Source organism: Macrobrachium nipponense, chromosome 22 (assembly GCF_015104395.2).
Source record: "Macrobrachium nipponense isolate FS-2020 chromosome 22, ASM1510439v2, whole genome shotgun sequence".
Classification (NCBI taxonomy): Eukaryota; Metazoa; Arthropoda; class Malacostraca; order Decapoda; family Palaemonidae; genus Macrobrachium; species Macrobrachium nipponense.
Window position 1 is genome coordinate 47,946,364 of NC_087213.1, and position 17,500 is coordinate 47,963,863.

The following is a 17,500-nucleotide window of genomic DNA, read 5'->3' on the forward strand; positions in this document are numbered from 1 at the left end:
GACATGCGCGTACGACTACGTAAATAAGTAATCTCATCTCAACTAACGCAATGCTGTTGTAATGGTTCATTGCAGAAGTCGTCATAGAGTCGGAATCAGCTGACATTTCCTTTTTTGAGGAACTCAAGCCCTGCGACTATAGAAGATTGATCACCAAACCCAATCTTTACGACAGTCAGGGTCTGAAATCGCCAATGCGTGACCCAGCTAACTAGCGATGGTCACAGAGAGTGCTTACGAACTACAACTGATATAAGAATAATCGCTTCTTAAAAAAAAAAAAAAAAAAAGAATATTCAAAAGTGCACAGTAAGAATTCTCAGTTAAAAACATACCAGTGTAACTTTTTCTTCTCTTTTAGGTCACTGGAACATTTAATCTAAATATAAAATGTGTCCTAGATGAAGTAATACCTTAGAAAAGTCAGAAGGATCTCGCTCAGACGAACTATATTAGTTGAAAATATTTTCCACGTCTTCTGAAATTCTTCTTGTGGAATATTTTTCACAAGTCAGGGATGGAGGTAAACAATGGCCATTGCGACCATATTTACTTTTAAGTGCTGCATGGCCATCTGGGCATGTATGACTCAAATCTATATGTCAGCCACTCAGTCATATTTACTGCTCTTAAAGAGACCATTGATCTTCTGCTCATGTGCATATATATATATATATATATATATATATATATATATATATATATATATATATATATATACATATACATACACACACACACACACACACGCACACACACTAACACACACACACATATATATATATATATATATATATAATATATATATATATATTATAGTGCGTGTGTGTTTATATACGAATTTTATATTTTTTTCTCTAACATTTTATCTCAGCGTTGGTTTGGATCTAGAGATGGTCGCAAAGCCGTATGTATGGACATGGAATTCTACTTGGTGCCTCAGGACTGCCATGTTCTTTCTTTCGGGATCAATAATGAGTGGTCTTTCGACGACAAGTTCGGCGCAATGGGTTGCAAGGTAAGATTGACAGATTGATCTTAGTCAGGGGCGTCATCTGGCCTCTAAAAGTGGAGGGGAGTACATTCTTAAAATTATGCGGTTAATATTCATGTTTATATGAATGCCATATAAACATAAATATATGGATGATATTAAGGGAAAGTGATGACTGATTTATCAATATTAATCGGTCAACAAGTTTATAAGTCCACAATTAACAGATTGGCCAAAATACGATAAAGTCTTCTGCAACATCCTCAATATGCAGTTCCACTTAATATTACAAACTTTTACAGTATAAGTAAGAAGGAAAAAAATAAACATTAGTTTATGGTGCAGCATATTATACGATTTATAGGACTCGATTGAGAGTCTAAAATAATAGTATCTTGTAACAATAAAAGCATTTTACACCAGTATGGGTTTTAATATCTAAGGTTAGGGATGGTAGCAAAAGAGGTAGTAAATAAGTGAATGGCAAGAATGAGAATGTACTACTTGTGACAATACTAGTGGATAAGCAAGGGAGAGTATAGAAAGGGGCAATGCTAAATGAATTGATTGTTGAATGTATGAAATGAAAATTTTGCAAACGATAACATAGTTGGATGAGAAGAAAAGTAGTGGTGGCGGATAGAGATGCAGGGAGGAAATTCATTTGTGGGCACCCTTTCGAGGATTAGAGCATTTTTGCAGTTGATAATGAAAGTGCTCTGTTTACAGATTTATTACCTATGTCTTGAGGGTCAAGTGCAGCAAGATGTTCTTGGTAAACCTGGACGGCCGTTCAGCATCTCGGGAACATGCTGGAGAGATCAAAAGAAGTCTCAGCATCCGTTCAACCTGTGGAACTCGGCACCATATTTGCAAATGCCTTTCGGTAGTCCTCAACTGATCTGATTATGGAAGAAGTTAATTTCTTGCTATAAGGCTATTTCTTGACTCACTCCTCTTTGAATGACCCAGTTAAGAGAATTTCAGATGAGGTGAAATACTCATTTAAATACTCTGAGGCACTGTCAATAACTTTGAAGAACTCTACTCTGTAATATTCCTCTGCATAACTGGCAATATATTCCTGGGACCCATCATCAAGCCTTTTGGAATCTTGTGCTTGTGAGGGAGAGTCACTGGTTCTAGTTCACACTTCTCAATTTTCTCTTGTGCAACTTCAAAAATATCCTTAAACTTGTTTCCTGTACGAAGGGATCTGAGATTTTTTCCAGCTACTTTGTCAGCAGGAAGCATTTCATTAACTGTGTGACCTTTTGAACCTAGAATTGACCTTTTGAACCTTGAAGAGCCTTATTAAGATTTCTAGGGCTTGTAAAACAGGCAGAGAGGCAAGCAACCCAAGGACACACTTTCCTGTTAACAAACATTACGAATGCCATTGGCTCGTGTTGCTGTAGATGAACCAAAGTCATATATTTTATAATATTATTAATGGCCTCCAAATCCATTTTAACTTAATTTAGTAAGGGAAAAGATACCCGATTATTATTGATATTCAACTGAATTTATAGTCAAAGGCCCTTAATTAGCAGAGAGAGAGAGAGAGAGAGAGAGAGAGAGAGAGAGAGAGAGAGAGAGAGAGAGAGAGAGACGTGGGATTTATTTCAACAAAAATGCTTTATATCAAACCTCAAATATTTCAGTTTTAGTGAGCAAGTTTCGTAAATTAATTATATTAGCAATTAGTGTAAAAATTTAAATATGCACATACATATATTCTATTATGCAAATATTATATATATATATATATAATATATATATATATATACATACATACATACATATATATATTTATATATATATATATATATATATATCTATACATGTACATATACATATATATATATATATATATATATATACATATATATATGACATGTACATATACATATATATATATATATGTATATATATATATATATATATATATATATACTATATATATATATATATATATATATATATATATATATATATATGCATTGATATGCATACATATAATATATATATATATATATATATATATATATTTATACATGTGTGTGTGTATATATATATATATATATAGATATATATATATATAATATATATATATATATGTGTGTATATATATGCGTATATATGTGTGTATGTATATATATATATATATGTATATATATATATATATATATATATATATATATATATATATATATATATATATATATGACTGGTAAAATGTTCTGTCACAATAGAATTTCATTTAATAAAAGGAGCCCATAAAAACACCAAAATATAGATAGAAAATACTATATTTCAAAGACTGCTTCTCCCTCTTCAGGTAGATGAATGAGAAAAGTTACAGAAAAGGTGGTATTTATACCAAGAGATCCATCCACAGGTAAGCCAATTTAGGTCACTCACGCTGATAATCTTCCTTTAATCCTCTTAAGCGTTGGTTGAATGAAAACTTTATCACTGACATCTGTGTCCCATACGCCCTTTAAGATGTTCATTACCTGTCTCTGTTTAATCAAGTCCGATTCCATCATCTGACTTTTGTACCAGCAGTTGCTGCTATAAATCATATGTGGTAAATTTCAGTTTATTCTGTATTTATGTTCATTTATATGGTTGAAAATAGCCGAGTTCTGTTGTCCATACCTAACTGACCGTTTGTGTTGTGTTAATCTCTGGGGAAGGGATTTTCCTGTAAATCCGATGTAAGATTGGTCACAGTCCAGGCATGGGATTGGACGCTAATCAGGGATTTGGCTAAGGTGTTTGGGTAAGTAAATACTTACCCAAACAGATGTCATTGATAAAGTTTTCATTCAACCAACGCTTAAGAGGATTAAAGGAAGATTATCAGCGGGAGTGACCTAAATTGGCTTACCTGTAGATGGATCTTTTGGTATAAATACCACCTTTCCTGTAACTTTTCTCATTCATCTACCTGAAAAGGGAGACAGCAGTCTCTGAAATATAGTATTTTCTGTCTTTATTTTGGCATTTTTATGGGCTTTTATTATATACTATATATATATATATATATATATATATATATAATATATATATATATATATTACTGTTATAGTTGCAAGCCAGGGATAGAAGGTTTACTAAAAAATCTAAAATATTGGAACTCAAGAATTACTTCCTTGTGCGCAATCACGCCAGATTTCTGACTGAGTGGCTTGCTAGCTATGAACCGAAAAAATATTTGAGGAGTACACTTACTTTTTAGAATTACCAACTATCAAAGTATAATGATTTAGGATCAAATATAACACGCACTGGTGGCAAGATCTGGGGGAACATAGTACAGGAAGTCCTCCAATTGAAAAAGTTCTAAAACCTCCTCATCAGATGTTGCGTTGGAGGCCTTCATCCATCTCTGCAGTGCTGGTGTCTTCTTGGCTACTCACTCTGTCTATGTTTGGTTAGCCTCCTTGGGCATGGTCTTTCCTTTCTGCCTCCACCGGTCTGGGGTTAGCTCGTAAGCCCCCTAGGATTGACTCTCGGACGAGGGTGAGGTCTTGTCAATCATTCAGGGGGAGGTCCTTGAATGCAGTACTCTCTTTGCCAGCGAGATGCTTGCCAAAGAGGAGAGCCACTTCCTGAGGCGCTGGATTGAAGTTCTTGAACACCTGCTTGACACGATCGAGCAAGGCCCAAGTCCTAATGAGGGTTCCCATGCTGTGGAGGTGAGAGTGTGAAGGAGGGAGAGCAGGGGGCATCGCACTTGGGGGTGCCAGAGTGGCACTCTGGACTGCTCTTTCTTTCTCCATTTTGGCTGCTTGGAATGCTCTCTGAGCTGTTTCTCTTCTCTCTTGTGCTTCTCTCCCCGTCTCCCTTTCAGCTGCCTGGAATGCTCTCTCTGCATCTTCTTCCATTTTATCGTTAACCCAATTTATCAGTTTTGTGCCCTCCAGCCCCATGGCTCTTCTACCTTCGGTGAAGGCCCTGACCTCCTCCAGTGCTGCGTTATGGGCATCTTCTCAAAGGTAAAATGCTAGTAGCCTAGCCTGGGAATAATAGGATGGAAGGCAGTCACCAAAACTGCAAATGTTGCCAGGGGTTTACAGAATACTCAGCGCTATACCAGGGCAATAACAAGGATCCCTGTGGCTAGAATATCTGCAGAGGCAGACGAGATGACAGTCAAAAGGCTGAAAATGTCCTTCACGTAGTGTGGAAATCTCACGCAGGCGACGTGCAAGTAATAGTCAAACAAATTATAAATGCCTCACGCAAGTAGTGGGGGAATGGGAGTCTAATAGACTGAATGAAATCCACTCCGGTGCGGAAAACTTATGTGGGCGACGTGGAAATGCTAGTGAAACAGATTGTAAATGCTTATTGCATGTGCGGAAATTCACACAAATGCTGTTGTAAATCAAATTAGATCCCGGTAAATAACAGCGCAACTAAGCTGTAACGGAATGCCATGTAAAGACGGAACACTCGACACCTTCACTGGACTAAAATCGCCTTTATATCTCTATAAATAACAGTTAACTGAGGTGTAAATTAGGTACTATGTACGGGTGGAAGACTCGTCGCCGGTCCTTAGTGAAAATCGCCGTAAAATCTCTGTAAATAGCAGGGAACTGACATGTAAATTAGGTACTATGTGCGGGTGGAGGATTTAATGACAGTACTTGGTGAAAATCGCCGTAAAATCTCTGTAAATAGCAGGGAACTGGCGTGTAAATTAAGTATGGGTGGAAAAATCAATGCCTATACTGTAAAAAATAATTTCGTGAACGCAGAAACCTCAATGCGAATACTGGGTAAAATTGCAATGGGATCTGTAAATACTAGTTCAACTGGGTTGCAAAATAAAACAGTCATCACATACTCATGGAAAATTCAACGCAGATACTGGGTTATAAAAATAAAAACAAATTACCACGTACTCACAGAAAACTCAATGCGACCGGACGTGGAAAATGCAGTTGATAAAATAAAAAGATATAGATGGGATTTTACTGTCTCGAGGACGAAACAAAAGAAAAAGAAAAAAAACAATCCTTTTTTACCATGCAAATCCTTCAACACTAGCGATGCTCAGAGGCCTTATTTTGTTACAGCTAGCATTGGAAACAATAATGATAAAGGGAAGAGGAAGAACCAAAAACAAAAATTCTTTCATAACTGCATAAAATATGCGCTGCACCAGCTTCACACAATTTGTCGTTATACCCTCTAGTACGCAATATACTCCCTCCCTCGCAAAACTAAAGCTCTACCAACCTAACTGTCGCGAATTTCAATCCCCGGAGATTTGGGTTCGCACATGTTCAGGTGAGTCAATGGGAGGTCTGGGGGAAGTGGGAAATTGAACTCGCACCAGGGCACACAACCAAACGGCGCGGGGACTTCGAGAAGGCCGGAAAGGAAAAACAACACTCTTGCCCTTAAGTAGCTGCCCTTTGTGTGAAGGCAATAAATCATTTACCCTGCCTTTATTACTTCTCTTAACACAGAATGAAAGCGCTGAGCGTTTATATTCTTTCTCGCTATTCAGAAGTCGAATGAATTTACGCTAACATTAGTTATCGTTTAACTAACTCTTCTTTTTTTCTTTTTCATAAAAGGGGGACAATTTGATAGGATTCGATTGGACACGTGGCCAGGGATTTCTCCAGGAACACTCCTTATATGTACAAGGATTTTAATTCTTCCTATCCTGCCTAAACACACGAGAGAGAGAGAGAGAGAGAGAGAGAGAGAGAGAGAGAGAGAGAGAGAGAGAGAGAGAGAGAGAGAGAGAGAGAGAGAGAGAGAGAGAGAGAATGCGCTTAAGCCCACAATGAAATGCGCTGATTTGTGTTGAAAGCCTAGCTATGAAATCTTTTTACAACATAAGATTCGCCGATTTACACTTGCAAATCATGAAATGTGGCACTGGTTTCGTTTTGTATTTATTGTATACTCCCTAAATACCTAATATGCTTTATGCAATAGCACAACGAAAACGCTAAGGTTAAAATTCTCTCTCTCTAGGCATCCACGTTTCTAAGAATCTTCTTATCGCTATTCTTAATGGCAGTCAGATTTTATTCATCCTAAACTAGAATATCTAGTCAAATACAAGTAATGAAATATAAAAAATTACTTTTTACCTGTTGTGCAGATTTGGGAGCAATTGTCTTGTGCTTGCTCAAAAAATATTAAAAGGAATTCAGATTTGTTTCTCTGCTTGTGATACCAGGTTCGACTGGAAAATGAAAACGAATTTTCTTAGAATTCTAGCAAAAGGTCGCCATTTTGTTATAAATCTCTCATTCCCTCAGTATTAAATATGAGGGTGCGACTTTCTGGCACTCCTAAAAAGGCCTTGTATGAGAGAACAAGGTTATAACAAACAAAATCTATGGCTGAAGGCTGATATTACTAAAGGGAAGACTATACATAAAACTCTGGGCTTTAGTTTAAATGAGCTATATTTACATTTAAATTACGTGAGCAGCAGTTCATACCTTAAGGGTGACCGGGACTCAAATGGGTCCAGAAATTAATGGAAGTTGGTTGATTGCCAAATCAACCAGAGCACGTGGCTGGCAAATGATCCTGGAACAGAGGTAGAATTTGCGCAGAGCGGGCTAAATTAACAAGGGCTTTGTATCCAAGGGTTCCCAAATTTCCTCCCACACTCAAGCACAATATTTGTCTGCAAATAGATTGCATTCTAGCATCAGTACTACTCGATGAACACATGGGGAAGCGGTAACCACTACTTTCTCTTAGTATTTCATATCAAAGGTCACTCACAGTGGGGGATAGAATGAATGGGAGCTTATACAGAAATGAATACTACATTGCTTGATTAACTAGGGGATGTTTTAATATCGTTACTAGCATCACAAGGTGAATTAATTAGAGTATTGAACCAAAAAAAGGAAGTGAGAAGCTTAGCAAAGAAGGGGGGAAGTCGCATTGGAAAGCATGAAACGAAATACAGACAAAATTAGTAAATAGTCACAGTGTGTTTTAACTACTCTTTCCCTCATACACATGAAAGGAAAAATCTGGATAGTTGAACTGGGTGCCGGGTGAAATGACAGAAAAAAGTTTAATCCAAATGCCCTCATTTTTCCATTTTCTTAAGAAATTGTTAATTTTATCCTCCCTCTTATAAATTTCTAAAAACTTTGGTTCACCTAGAGACTGAAATTTGGTGTTGTCTGCAAGGGTGTGATTAATCTTATCAATGTAGTTTTGTGTAGGTTTACTGCCTTAGTCACTCGTTCTTCCTCCTCCACTCTAACAGGTCTGCTTCTTACTTGACACAATTCTTGTGTTTCTTTTAAGTAAAGTTAATGCTTAGGTTTTATTTTAGTTTTTATAATAAGTAAATTGATATTTATGATAATTTCTGTGATTTGTAATATTTGAATAAGTTTATGGTAATTTTACAAATTGAAGATGCGCTGCGCAATGTGCAAAACGTTTTTATGGACTACTGCTTACTTTTCTTACACACAACACACACACACATATATGTATATATATATATATATATATATATATATATATATATATATATATTATATATGTATATATATATATGGATTTATGTATGAATGTATGTTCCAACATAATTCTGAAATGCATTGAACAATTTCAGCCAAACTTGGTATACATTATGACTTATTATCTGGAAAAGAATACTGTGGGGTAGAACATCACTGACACTTAAGAGGGTGGGGGTTGGGGGTGGAAAGGGGGTTAACATGTAAAATTAACTGTGAACGACAGATATTAGAGTCTAATCCATAATTGTCAAGATCGCCTAGATGACTAGTGACACTCCTGATGCCTTTAAGTCCAAGTTCAGCCCTGATAGGAATTGGGGGTGAGAAAGGGTGAAGGATAAAATGTAAAAAAGACTGATATTTGTGTCTAATCCATAATTTTCAAGGTTGCTGAGATGAACAGTGCCACTCCTGATGCCATTAAGGCCCAAGTCTAGCTCTGATAGGAAGGGTGTGGGTGAGAATGGGTGAAATACAAAATGTGAAAAATGTCGGGCATTGTAATTGAAGTAACTGTCTTATCAGGAAAGAGAGAAAATGAAAGAGAGAGAGACTGAGAGGGAGAGGAATTGAGAGAGAGAGAGAGTTAAGGGGCTGTTAGGAAGGAGAAAGAGAAAGAGAAGAGAGAGTTTATTGGTTGTCAGTCAGAGTGTTCCTGGACAGTGCGGGGTTGGTCAGCTAGTATATATGTATATATATGTATGAAATATTATGAACCTATTTTCACAACTATTTAAAGAGTTATGAGTGGCATGCACAAGGCCTTTTCATTTTAACGATCAATGCCATTAAGGTTAATTTAAGAGCAAGGGGCAAGATCACGGACAGAGCCAACACAGAAAATAACACACAGAGGATAATAAAGAAATTAGTGATCAAACTTAAGTTTGTATTACAAATATCAATTATAGGCTAACAAACCCCCCCGAAATTGGACAAAGGTATATGATACATTTTACCTGTCACACGATAGGGCAAGAAACAGGTTTTAAGAGGAGGAAGGAGAGGAACGCATTACTATAAAGCCGTTAACTTAGTAGAAGAGAACAAGGAAGGAAGGAAACCTTAATCCTAAATTATACAAACTTAATGTTTACATGCATAATAATTAACATACACAGAGAAAATTGAATTAACCCAACGCTAAGGTAATTAAGTGATGAACTTATATAAGTAATAGCACCAGGCACATGGCTGTAACACCAATATACAGTAATCAGTTCATATCCTTAATGGCCATACAACCAAGGTCAGGCATTTTCCCAACTATATTGGTTGGTGGCATGACCAAGGGAAAAACAGGCGTCTTTTCAGGAGCAATAAGGCTAACCAGAAAAATGAAATCAACTTTAAAATCAAAGTGGAACACAGTCACTACCCTCCACACCACACCACACAGGAAGATGCCCCCTCAATAAACAAGGGACCAGGCTGGAAAAACGTCTCTTTCCACACAGAAGGGAACACCAGAAATACCCTCCGTATTAATAAGGAAGGACTCAGAGCAAGGCCACAAGCACAAAAGATGCAGATATCCTCCACTGCAAAGTCCTTTCAGTAGGGTAAACAAAACCTCCTAGGTAATGAGCTGAAACCACACTCTCCACACTTGCCCAATGGTCCCCACGAAACATGATGAAACAGACAATCAGCAGTCAGCCGAATAAAAACATGACAAGAAAAAAATATTTTTTTCATGAGCGAGGTACCACTTAAATACTAATAACCTTCTGTGGGAGCAATAAGAACCCAAACCTGCTTATCTTGTGGCATAAAAAATTAAACTGAAGTGAACTGAAGACATTTACTTTCAAGGCCATGATTAAAGTTTAATTAAATACATTATTACTATACTATAGTATAGTAATAATGTTAATATGTATTATATATATATTATACATATGTTTGTATGTATATAGTATAGTAATAATGTAATTGATCTTTAATCATGGCCTTGAAAGTAAATGTCTTCAGTTTATTTCAATTTAATTTTTTATGCCACAAGAAAAACAGGTTTAGGTTCTTATTGCTGCCACAGAAGGTTATTACTATTTAAGTGGTACTTAGCCCATGAAAGTCTTTTTTTTTCTTATCATGTATTGATTCGGCTGACTGATTGTTTCATCATGTTTCGTGGGGACCATTGGGCAAGTAAATTGGGTTTACATCAAAAATTATATGTGTATATAATATATATATATATATATATATATAATATATATATATATATATGTGTGTGTGTGTGTGTATATTATATATATATATATATATATATATATATATATATATATATATATATATATATATATATAAAAGTCATATCACATTACCGTGATTCATATGCATATATTGAGCTACAAATGTCCTTAAATATCTAATTCGCTTAACCTCGGAATTAATATATTTTCATATATGTTTAACTGAAGGGGAATATTTTAGGCGATAATAGAATTGCTGGCCGACGGGCACAAACCATTGACATCTTCAATTCCAGGACTGGCAGTGAAGCGCCCCAGCCCACCCCGCCACCGCAAGAGGACATAAGTTTATGCTGCCTCCCACCTAAAATACCTGTTGCACTCAGGTATTTGTAGTTTTGGAGACTGCATCAAACCCCCTCGTCCTCGGAAGCGTTGTAATGCTTTTGCCCGCATGTAGCCATTATATAAGTCATATCACATTACCGTGATTCATATGCATATATCGAGCTACAAATGTCCTTTAATATCTAATTCGCTCTACCTCGGAATTAATATATTTTCATATATGTTTAACCGAAGGGGAATTTTTTTAGGCGATAATAGAATTGCTGGCCGACGGGCACAAACCATTGACATCTTCAATTCCAGGACTGGCAGTGAAGCCTTAGCCCACCCTGCCACTGCAAGAGGATATAAGTTTATGCCGCCTCCCACCTCAAATACCTGTCGCACTCAGGTATTTGTAGTTTTGGAGACTGCATCAAACCCCCTCGTCCTCGGAAGCATTGTAGTGCTTTTGCCCGCACGTAGCCATTATATAAGTCATATCACATTACCGTGATTCATATGCATATATCGAGCTACAAATGTCCTTTAATATCTAATTCGCTTTACCTCGGAATTAATATATTTTCATATATGTTCAACCGAAGGGGAATTTTTTAGGCGATAATAGAATTGCCGGCCGACGGGCACGAACCATCGACATCTTCAATTCCAGGACTGGCAGTGAAGCCTTAGCCCACCCTGCCACCGCAAGAGGATATAAGTTTATGTCGCCTCCCACCTCAAATACCTGTCGCACTCAGGTATTTGTAGTTTTGGAGACTGCATCAAACCCCCTCGTCCTCGGAAGCATTGTAGTGCTTTTGCCCGCACGTAGCCATTATATAAGTCATGTCACATTACTGTGATTCATATGCATATATCTAGCTACAAATGTCCTTTAATATCTAATTTGCTCTACCTCGGAATTAATATATTTTCATATATGTATAAAAAGGAGGAATGTACAGACTTATCAATTTTAACTTCCCTGGATACTGAGAGTTCGAGCAACAAGAATGCTGATTTACCTAAGCAGGTCAATGATCGTCCTGTAGTTATGTGCGATGTTAGAGTTCCTTACCTAAGCATATCAGTGCCATGAGAGATTGTTCAAGGTGCCTTTGAAAACTGGCTGCAACCAGTTACCGAAGGGTGTAAATTCATGTGTACATGTGCACCTCTTCCATTCATAATGGCATCTTTAGCCAAAACTATGGGGAGACTTATGGAGAGGTCAGTGCTAGAAAGGCAGACCCACGATGGCGTATGCCGAGGAGTTTCCTTTTGAAAGTGTGTGATTTTCCAAGCTGTAATGGGTAAGAGTTATTATGGTTTAGCCAAAGTTGTGGCTTAGTTGTCTGTTTTGATATTTTGTAAAGATGTTCTATTTCATTTAATCTTTTAACTTTGTCTTTACAATTGTTTGTGCTCACTAGTGTGTTCTGTCTTTTAAACAGGCGGATCTAGTGGAGGGGACTAAGTGTCCTAGTGGAGGGGACTAAGTGTCCTAGTGGAGGGAACTATAATATTTTGGAGAAGAGATAATTGGTGTTTGACTATTACTGATTAAGACTATTATTTACCAGGGGTTATCTGAGTTAATTGATCTATGAGTTATCATTCTGTTAATTATCCTGTGAGAATCTGAATTATTCAGTTAGTATTTTGCTTTGAATAAATGTATATTTTTGTAGTTCCGACTCTGATTTGGTGACCTTAGATAATGGAGTGGAGGTTGTGAAGAGAGAGAGAGAGAGAGAGAGAGAGAGAAAGAGAGGGCTATTGCCAGTGATCGCCTTGAGGGAGAGGGAGAGAGAGAGAGAGAGGAGGGACAAAGTGTTACCAGTTCGCCTTCCGCTATGGCTAAACGCTTACCAAATATGAGGATAACGGGGGCGACGCTCCGGTTGTTAATAGTGGTGGCAAGCAGTGGTCAAACGAAAAAGCCTTTTGTGAGATTGTGAAAATTGTTAGATTTCAGTTACCAGGTGAGATGGAATGAGAAAGATCCATCCGTTAACTGTGGTAATGAGGTGGGGAGAATTGAACTTGGCTCAGCATTTTGCCCAGGGCGAGATACCGCGAGTGGGTCTTTCTTAGTGCGTGCTGCCAAGTGTCTTTTCTGCTCGATGATCGGGTTGTCATTACACATGCAAGTATGTGTGTATTTGCGTGTTACTGCGCATTCTGTTTTGCGGTCGGGTTTTCTTTCATTGTGAAGGGGCAAGTGTTACAATGTGTTTTTTTTAGACCTGGGGGTTTTTTCGACTTTGTGTATGAATCATTTTGTGGGATTGGTTTAGGATACCACATTTTTTTCCCCATAGGAGTAGAAAGTGATGTGTTTCTTTATTGGCACATGTTTAGAAGAGACGCATTCGTCTTTGTTTAATACATATGTGTGTATTTAGAATCTTTTTCATACATGCGAAACTGTTGCTTGAATTGCATTTTTTGCTTGGAGACAGAGAGCGCCCACTTGATCTTACATGGTCAGCACAATTTTTGCTGAACCGACCCAGAGGGGTATTGCAAGGGGAAGGCAAGTAGTGGTCTGCCTCGGGGGGCATTGCTTGACCAGGAGGGTGAAGCTCTCTTTTTTTTTTTTAGTGGGAGGTGAACTTCTTTTTTTTCTTTGTGCCAGGACATCAGCTGATAATGATTGGTTTATGATGTGAGATGCCCGTAGGGTTTTTTTTAGAAAGAAATTTTCTTTCTCTTGAGTGAAGAGAAAATGGGATGAGGTGTAAGTTTTCCTTATGATTTGGAAGGCATAATTATAAATGGGGACACAGAGATTATTATTATTTTTTTAATGGAGATTTGATCGTTGTTGAGGAAATTACTTTAAAATGGTGCTGAGTGATGGTGATTGCCGAGTGGTGCTGAATGGTGATGCCCGGTGGTGCTGACTGATGATGATTGCTGACTGATGTTGTCATGTGGTGTCGCCATTGGTGGTGGATGGTTGCCTCATGTTGTATCTGATGATACCGGTGAGTGCTGTTGATTTTTGATGTGGAAATGGTGGTGTATACTGGGGAAGGGGTGTTGATTTTTGGTGTGGCAATATTGATAAATACTGGGGGATTGGCAGTATTAATGCCCTTACTTGAGATATTTGCAGGAGAATTATTACCATGGAGAATTATTATTATTACTTGAGATATTTTACGGGAGAGGTACTTAAGTAGAATCATCATTACTTGAGACACATTTTACAGGAGATTTGAGATATTTCATGGGAGATTATTTTATAATTATTACAGATAATTATATTATGGAGAATTATTACAATGAATTATGGGAGAAGTTTTGTGGTTCATTATAAATTGAGTTTTTATGACTTTGGAGAATGTGTCAGTAGTTCATGGGTGATGAATCTGGCTGAATTTTTGGTGAATTGTGCTGAATTTTGCTGAATTTTTGGTGAATTGTGCTGAATTTTGTTGAACGTTTGGTGAATTTTGTGCTGAATTTTTGGTGAATGGGCAAGCATTAACATTGGTGATGTTTTTTTTATACTAATACTGGTGATTTTTTTTATATACTAACATGGGTGTTGTAATGCTATCAGGGGTGGCGTTGTTTTTTTTGTGGATATGAGAGGAACTAATGACACATTTTTTTTGTTTTTCTTTGTTTATGAGTTCAGCAGAGAATTGCTTGACATCTACGTGAGTCACAGGGGATAGTTAACAGTGCCGTTGATTTTTCTTTTTCCCATTTTTGGATGTTAGCCATCACTGACGTAAGTTTTTTTTATCATGGGTGAATTTGAATTTATTTTTTCTCTCCAGTTTGTGTGAATTTTTTTTAAATATCTCAGTTCGTGACTTGGAGTCATTGTTCGGGAATGTTTGTAATTTCAGCTGTTTGATGTTGCAGAGAGATTTATGGGAGAATTTTTGGATTTTTTTGAATGCATACGAAATGGCACTACATTTTTTTTTCTGGATATTTGTGTTCCAGAAGTTATGGGTTTCTTGCACAATACCTTTGTTGTATTTGTGACAATTTTGCCAGAGATAGGAAACTTGGTTAAGTTTCTAGTGGCCTATGCCGTAGTGCATATGGAGAAGTCTTTGCTTAGACACTTTGAACTTGGAGTTTTGTTATAATGAGTTGTGGCACATTGGTGATTTTTTCTGGAATTTCCTGGGCAATTTTATTTGCCGAGTGTTTGGCTTTTCTCAGCAGTTATGCTAAACAGAGAGGTTATAGTTTTTGACTATAACATTGAGTTATTTTCCTGGAGAATTGGAGATATAATTTGAAATATAATATTTTGGAGATATAATATTTTGGCCATTTGATATTTTTTATTTTTTTTTGAAATATTCCACAGTTTAGGCCTATGGTGCTGAGAGCTATGTTTAGTTCAATTATTTTGCAGCCATTTTTGTTGCAAATGGAGGCACCTTTTTGAGGAGATATGGGCAATATTTGTGAGTGTGTCAGTTGGATGCTTTGAGTGCATATTTTTTTGGAGATGGAGTTATGTTTTTTGATTATCCTCCTTGGAGATATAATATTTTTTGGAGACTTGTTTTATTCCACATGGTGAAATAGAGGTAAGTATTTTTTATTTGCCGAGTTATTGGTGAAATAAGAAGGAATATGGTGTGGTGTGGTTATTGATTAAATGGAGGTAATATTTTATCACCGGGGTGGTGTTATTATTAAGATGGTGATATATATATATATATGTGGGTGGAATTGATCTTTGGCAGGTGACCTTTTTTTTGTGGTTATGATTTTTTTTAGTTGAATTCCTGGAATTTTTACAAGCCAAGAGAAGAGTTCTGTGGTTGTTTTTGGGTTCATGACTAATTGGAGGCGAGTGGCATTACTGCATTGTGGTCCTATGGAGATGTTGCATTTTTTATGTTCACCAGTGAGTTATTTTTGGTGGCATATAATTGCTGAATTGCGAGTTTACCGTAGTTTTTTCCCCCAGATAGGTGACAATTTTTTTTATATAATTGGGCAGTATCATTTGTGTGAATTGTCTTTGAGACAAATTTTTGAACGCCTTAGTCATATCCTAGAGATAATTTTGTGAAATGTGGTTACTTGGTGTCAGTATAGAACCTTTTTTTGAGAATCATGGGTTTCTGAAGTTGCGTGTCTGACTAGACATTCCTATGCTGCAGTTCGAGGACCTGATGTTTCCGCAGGTGGATTTTTGCTGAAAATGCTGAGATGGGTCCAGTGTGATGATTCTTTTTCTCTAGTGGTGATTGCTCAGAGTTTTTGCAATATCTGGAAATGTTGACCATAGCATTTCATGAAAATGCACGTGTAAGAGGTTGCTTTCTGGCCGTGTCCGATAGCTTGAAAAGTTGCGATGGGAAAATTCCGTAACGTTACATATTGCATTTATTTGGGAAAATGCGGGGTTATGTATATCATGCATATATTATGTGCTTTGTGATGGGGGAAGTTCACTGTCAATATCTTTTTTTTTTATTTTTATTTTTCTTTCCTTTTCCAACGAGAGATGTAATTGGGGATTGAGCTTTAAATAGCATTTCTTTTTGGACGGGAGATGTAATTTATCGAGATTGTGATTTACATAAATGGGCGTTTTGAGATTAATTATGTTAGCAGTAAGGGTTCTTGCTGTCAGACATTGGAGAGTTTTTACTGATTTTGTGGGTTGTTGAAATATCAGAGCTTGAGAGAAAATTTTTCAGTGATAATTTTGGGTCTGGGCTTGTTACACGATTTTTTTTTCTTGGGCTAATTACTTTTTTCTCTTTTTTTTACTTGTGAGAATTTGCGAGTTTGAAATGTGAGTGCAGACGTCCGAGGAGTTCCTGTGAGTCTGAGTTCTGGATTGTGTGTGCTGGTGTGTGAGTTTGGAGAATTAAGCTAGAGAACTTAATATTTTTTGTTTTGTTTTTGTTTTTGCGGAGTTGTGGTAATGACTTATGATTTAGTGGTCATATGGAGTTCCTTCACGAGTTGAAGATAGAAATTAGTTCAATGGTCATATTAAATGGAGTTAATTGGGAGACGTTCAGTTAGTATTTCTGAATTTTTGTGGTCATTATCTGATAGTAGTATGTCTGGGGTTAATTCTTTTTTGATTGACCGATGACTTGACTGACATACTTAAACAGACCATAATCGTCGTTCCCCGACGCTAGCAAGATGCCCACCAGCCGTTGCAGAGATGTTGCTGCCATTTGCCTAATTACGAGAGTTTCTACGTGTCTACAGAGTTCTACAGCGCTTTTGGGTCTACAGAAGCCGTTAGATGTCTTCCGCAGGGAGACGTTTAGCCTTCCTACAGCGTGCTACGAGTCTGTGCAGGCAGTTGCAGATAAAGAGGGATATTCAAGAGTCCAAGATGCAGAAAAAATGTCTACACCCAATTGATTTTGGAGATGAAGCGTGATAGACATTACTTTGTACTGCCAGAGACG

General features: G+C 37.0%; 1 protein-coding gene across 2 annotated transcripts in view; it reads left to right on the top strand.

Moving 5' to 3' along the window:
* LOC135198391 (probable methyltransferase-like protein 24) overlaps positions 1-17,500 on the top strand; it is a 105,189-nt gene that overhangs the window by 61,403 nt on the left and 26,286 nt on the right. For both annotated transcript variants that reach the window (XM_064225933.1, XM_064225932.1), the window contains exon 5: positions 875-1,018. In XM_064225933.1, the coding sequence (XP_064082003.1) occupies positions 875-1,018 (144 nt within the window). The remainder of the gene's footprint in view (positions 1-874; positions 1,019-17,500) is intronic.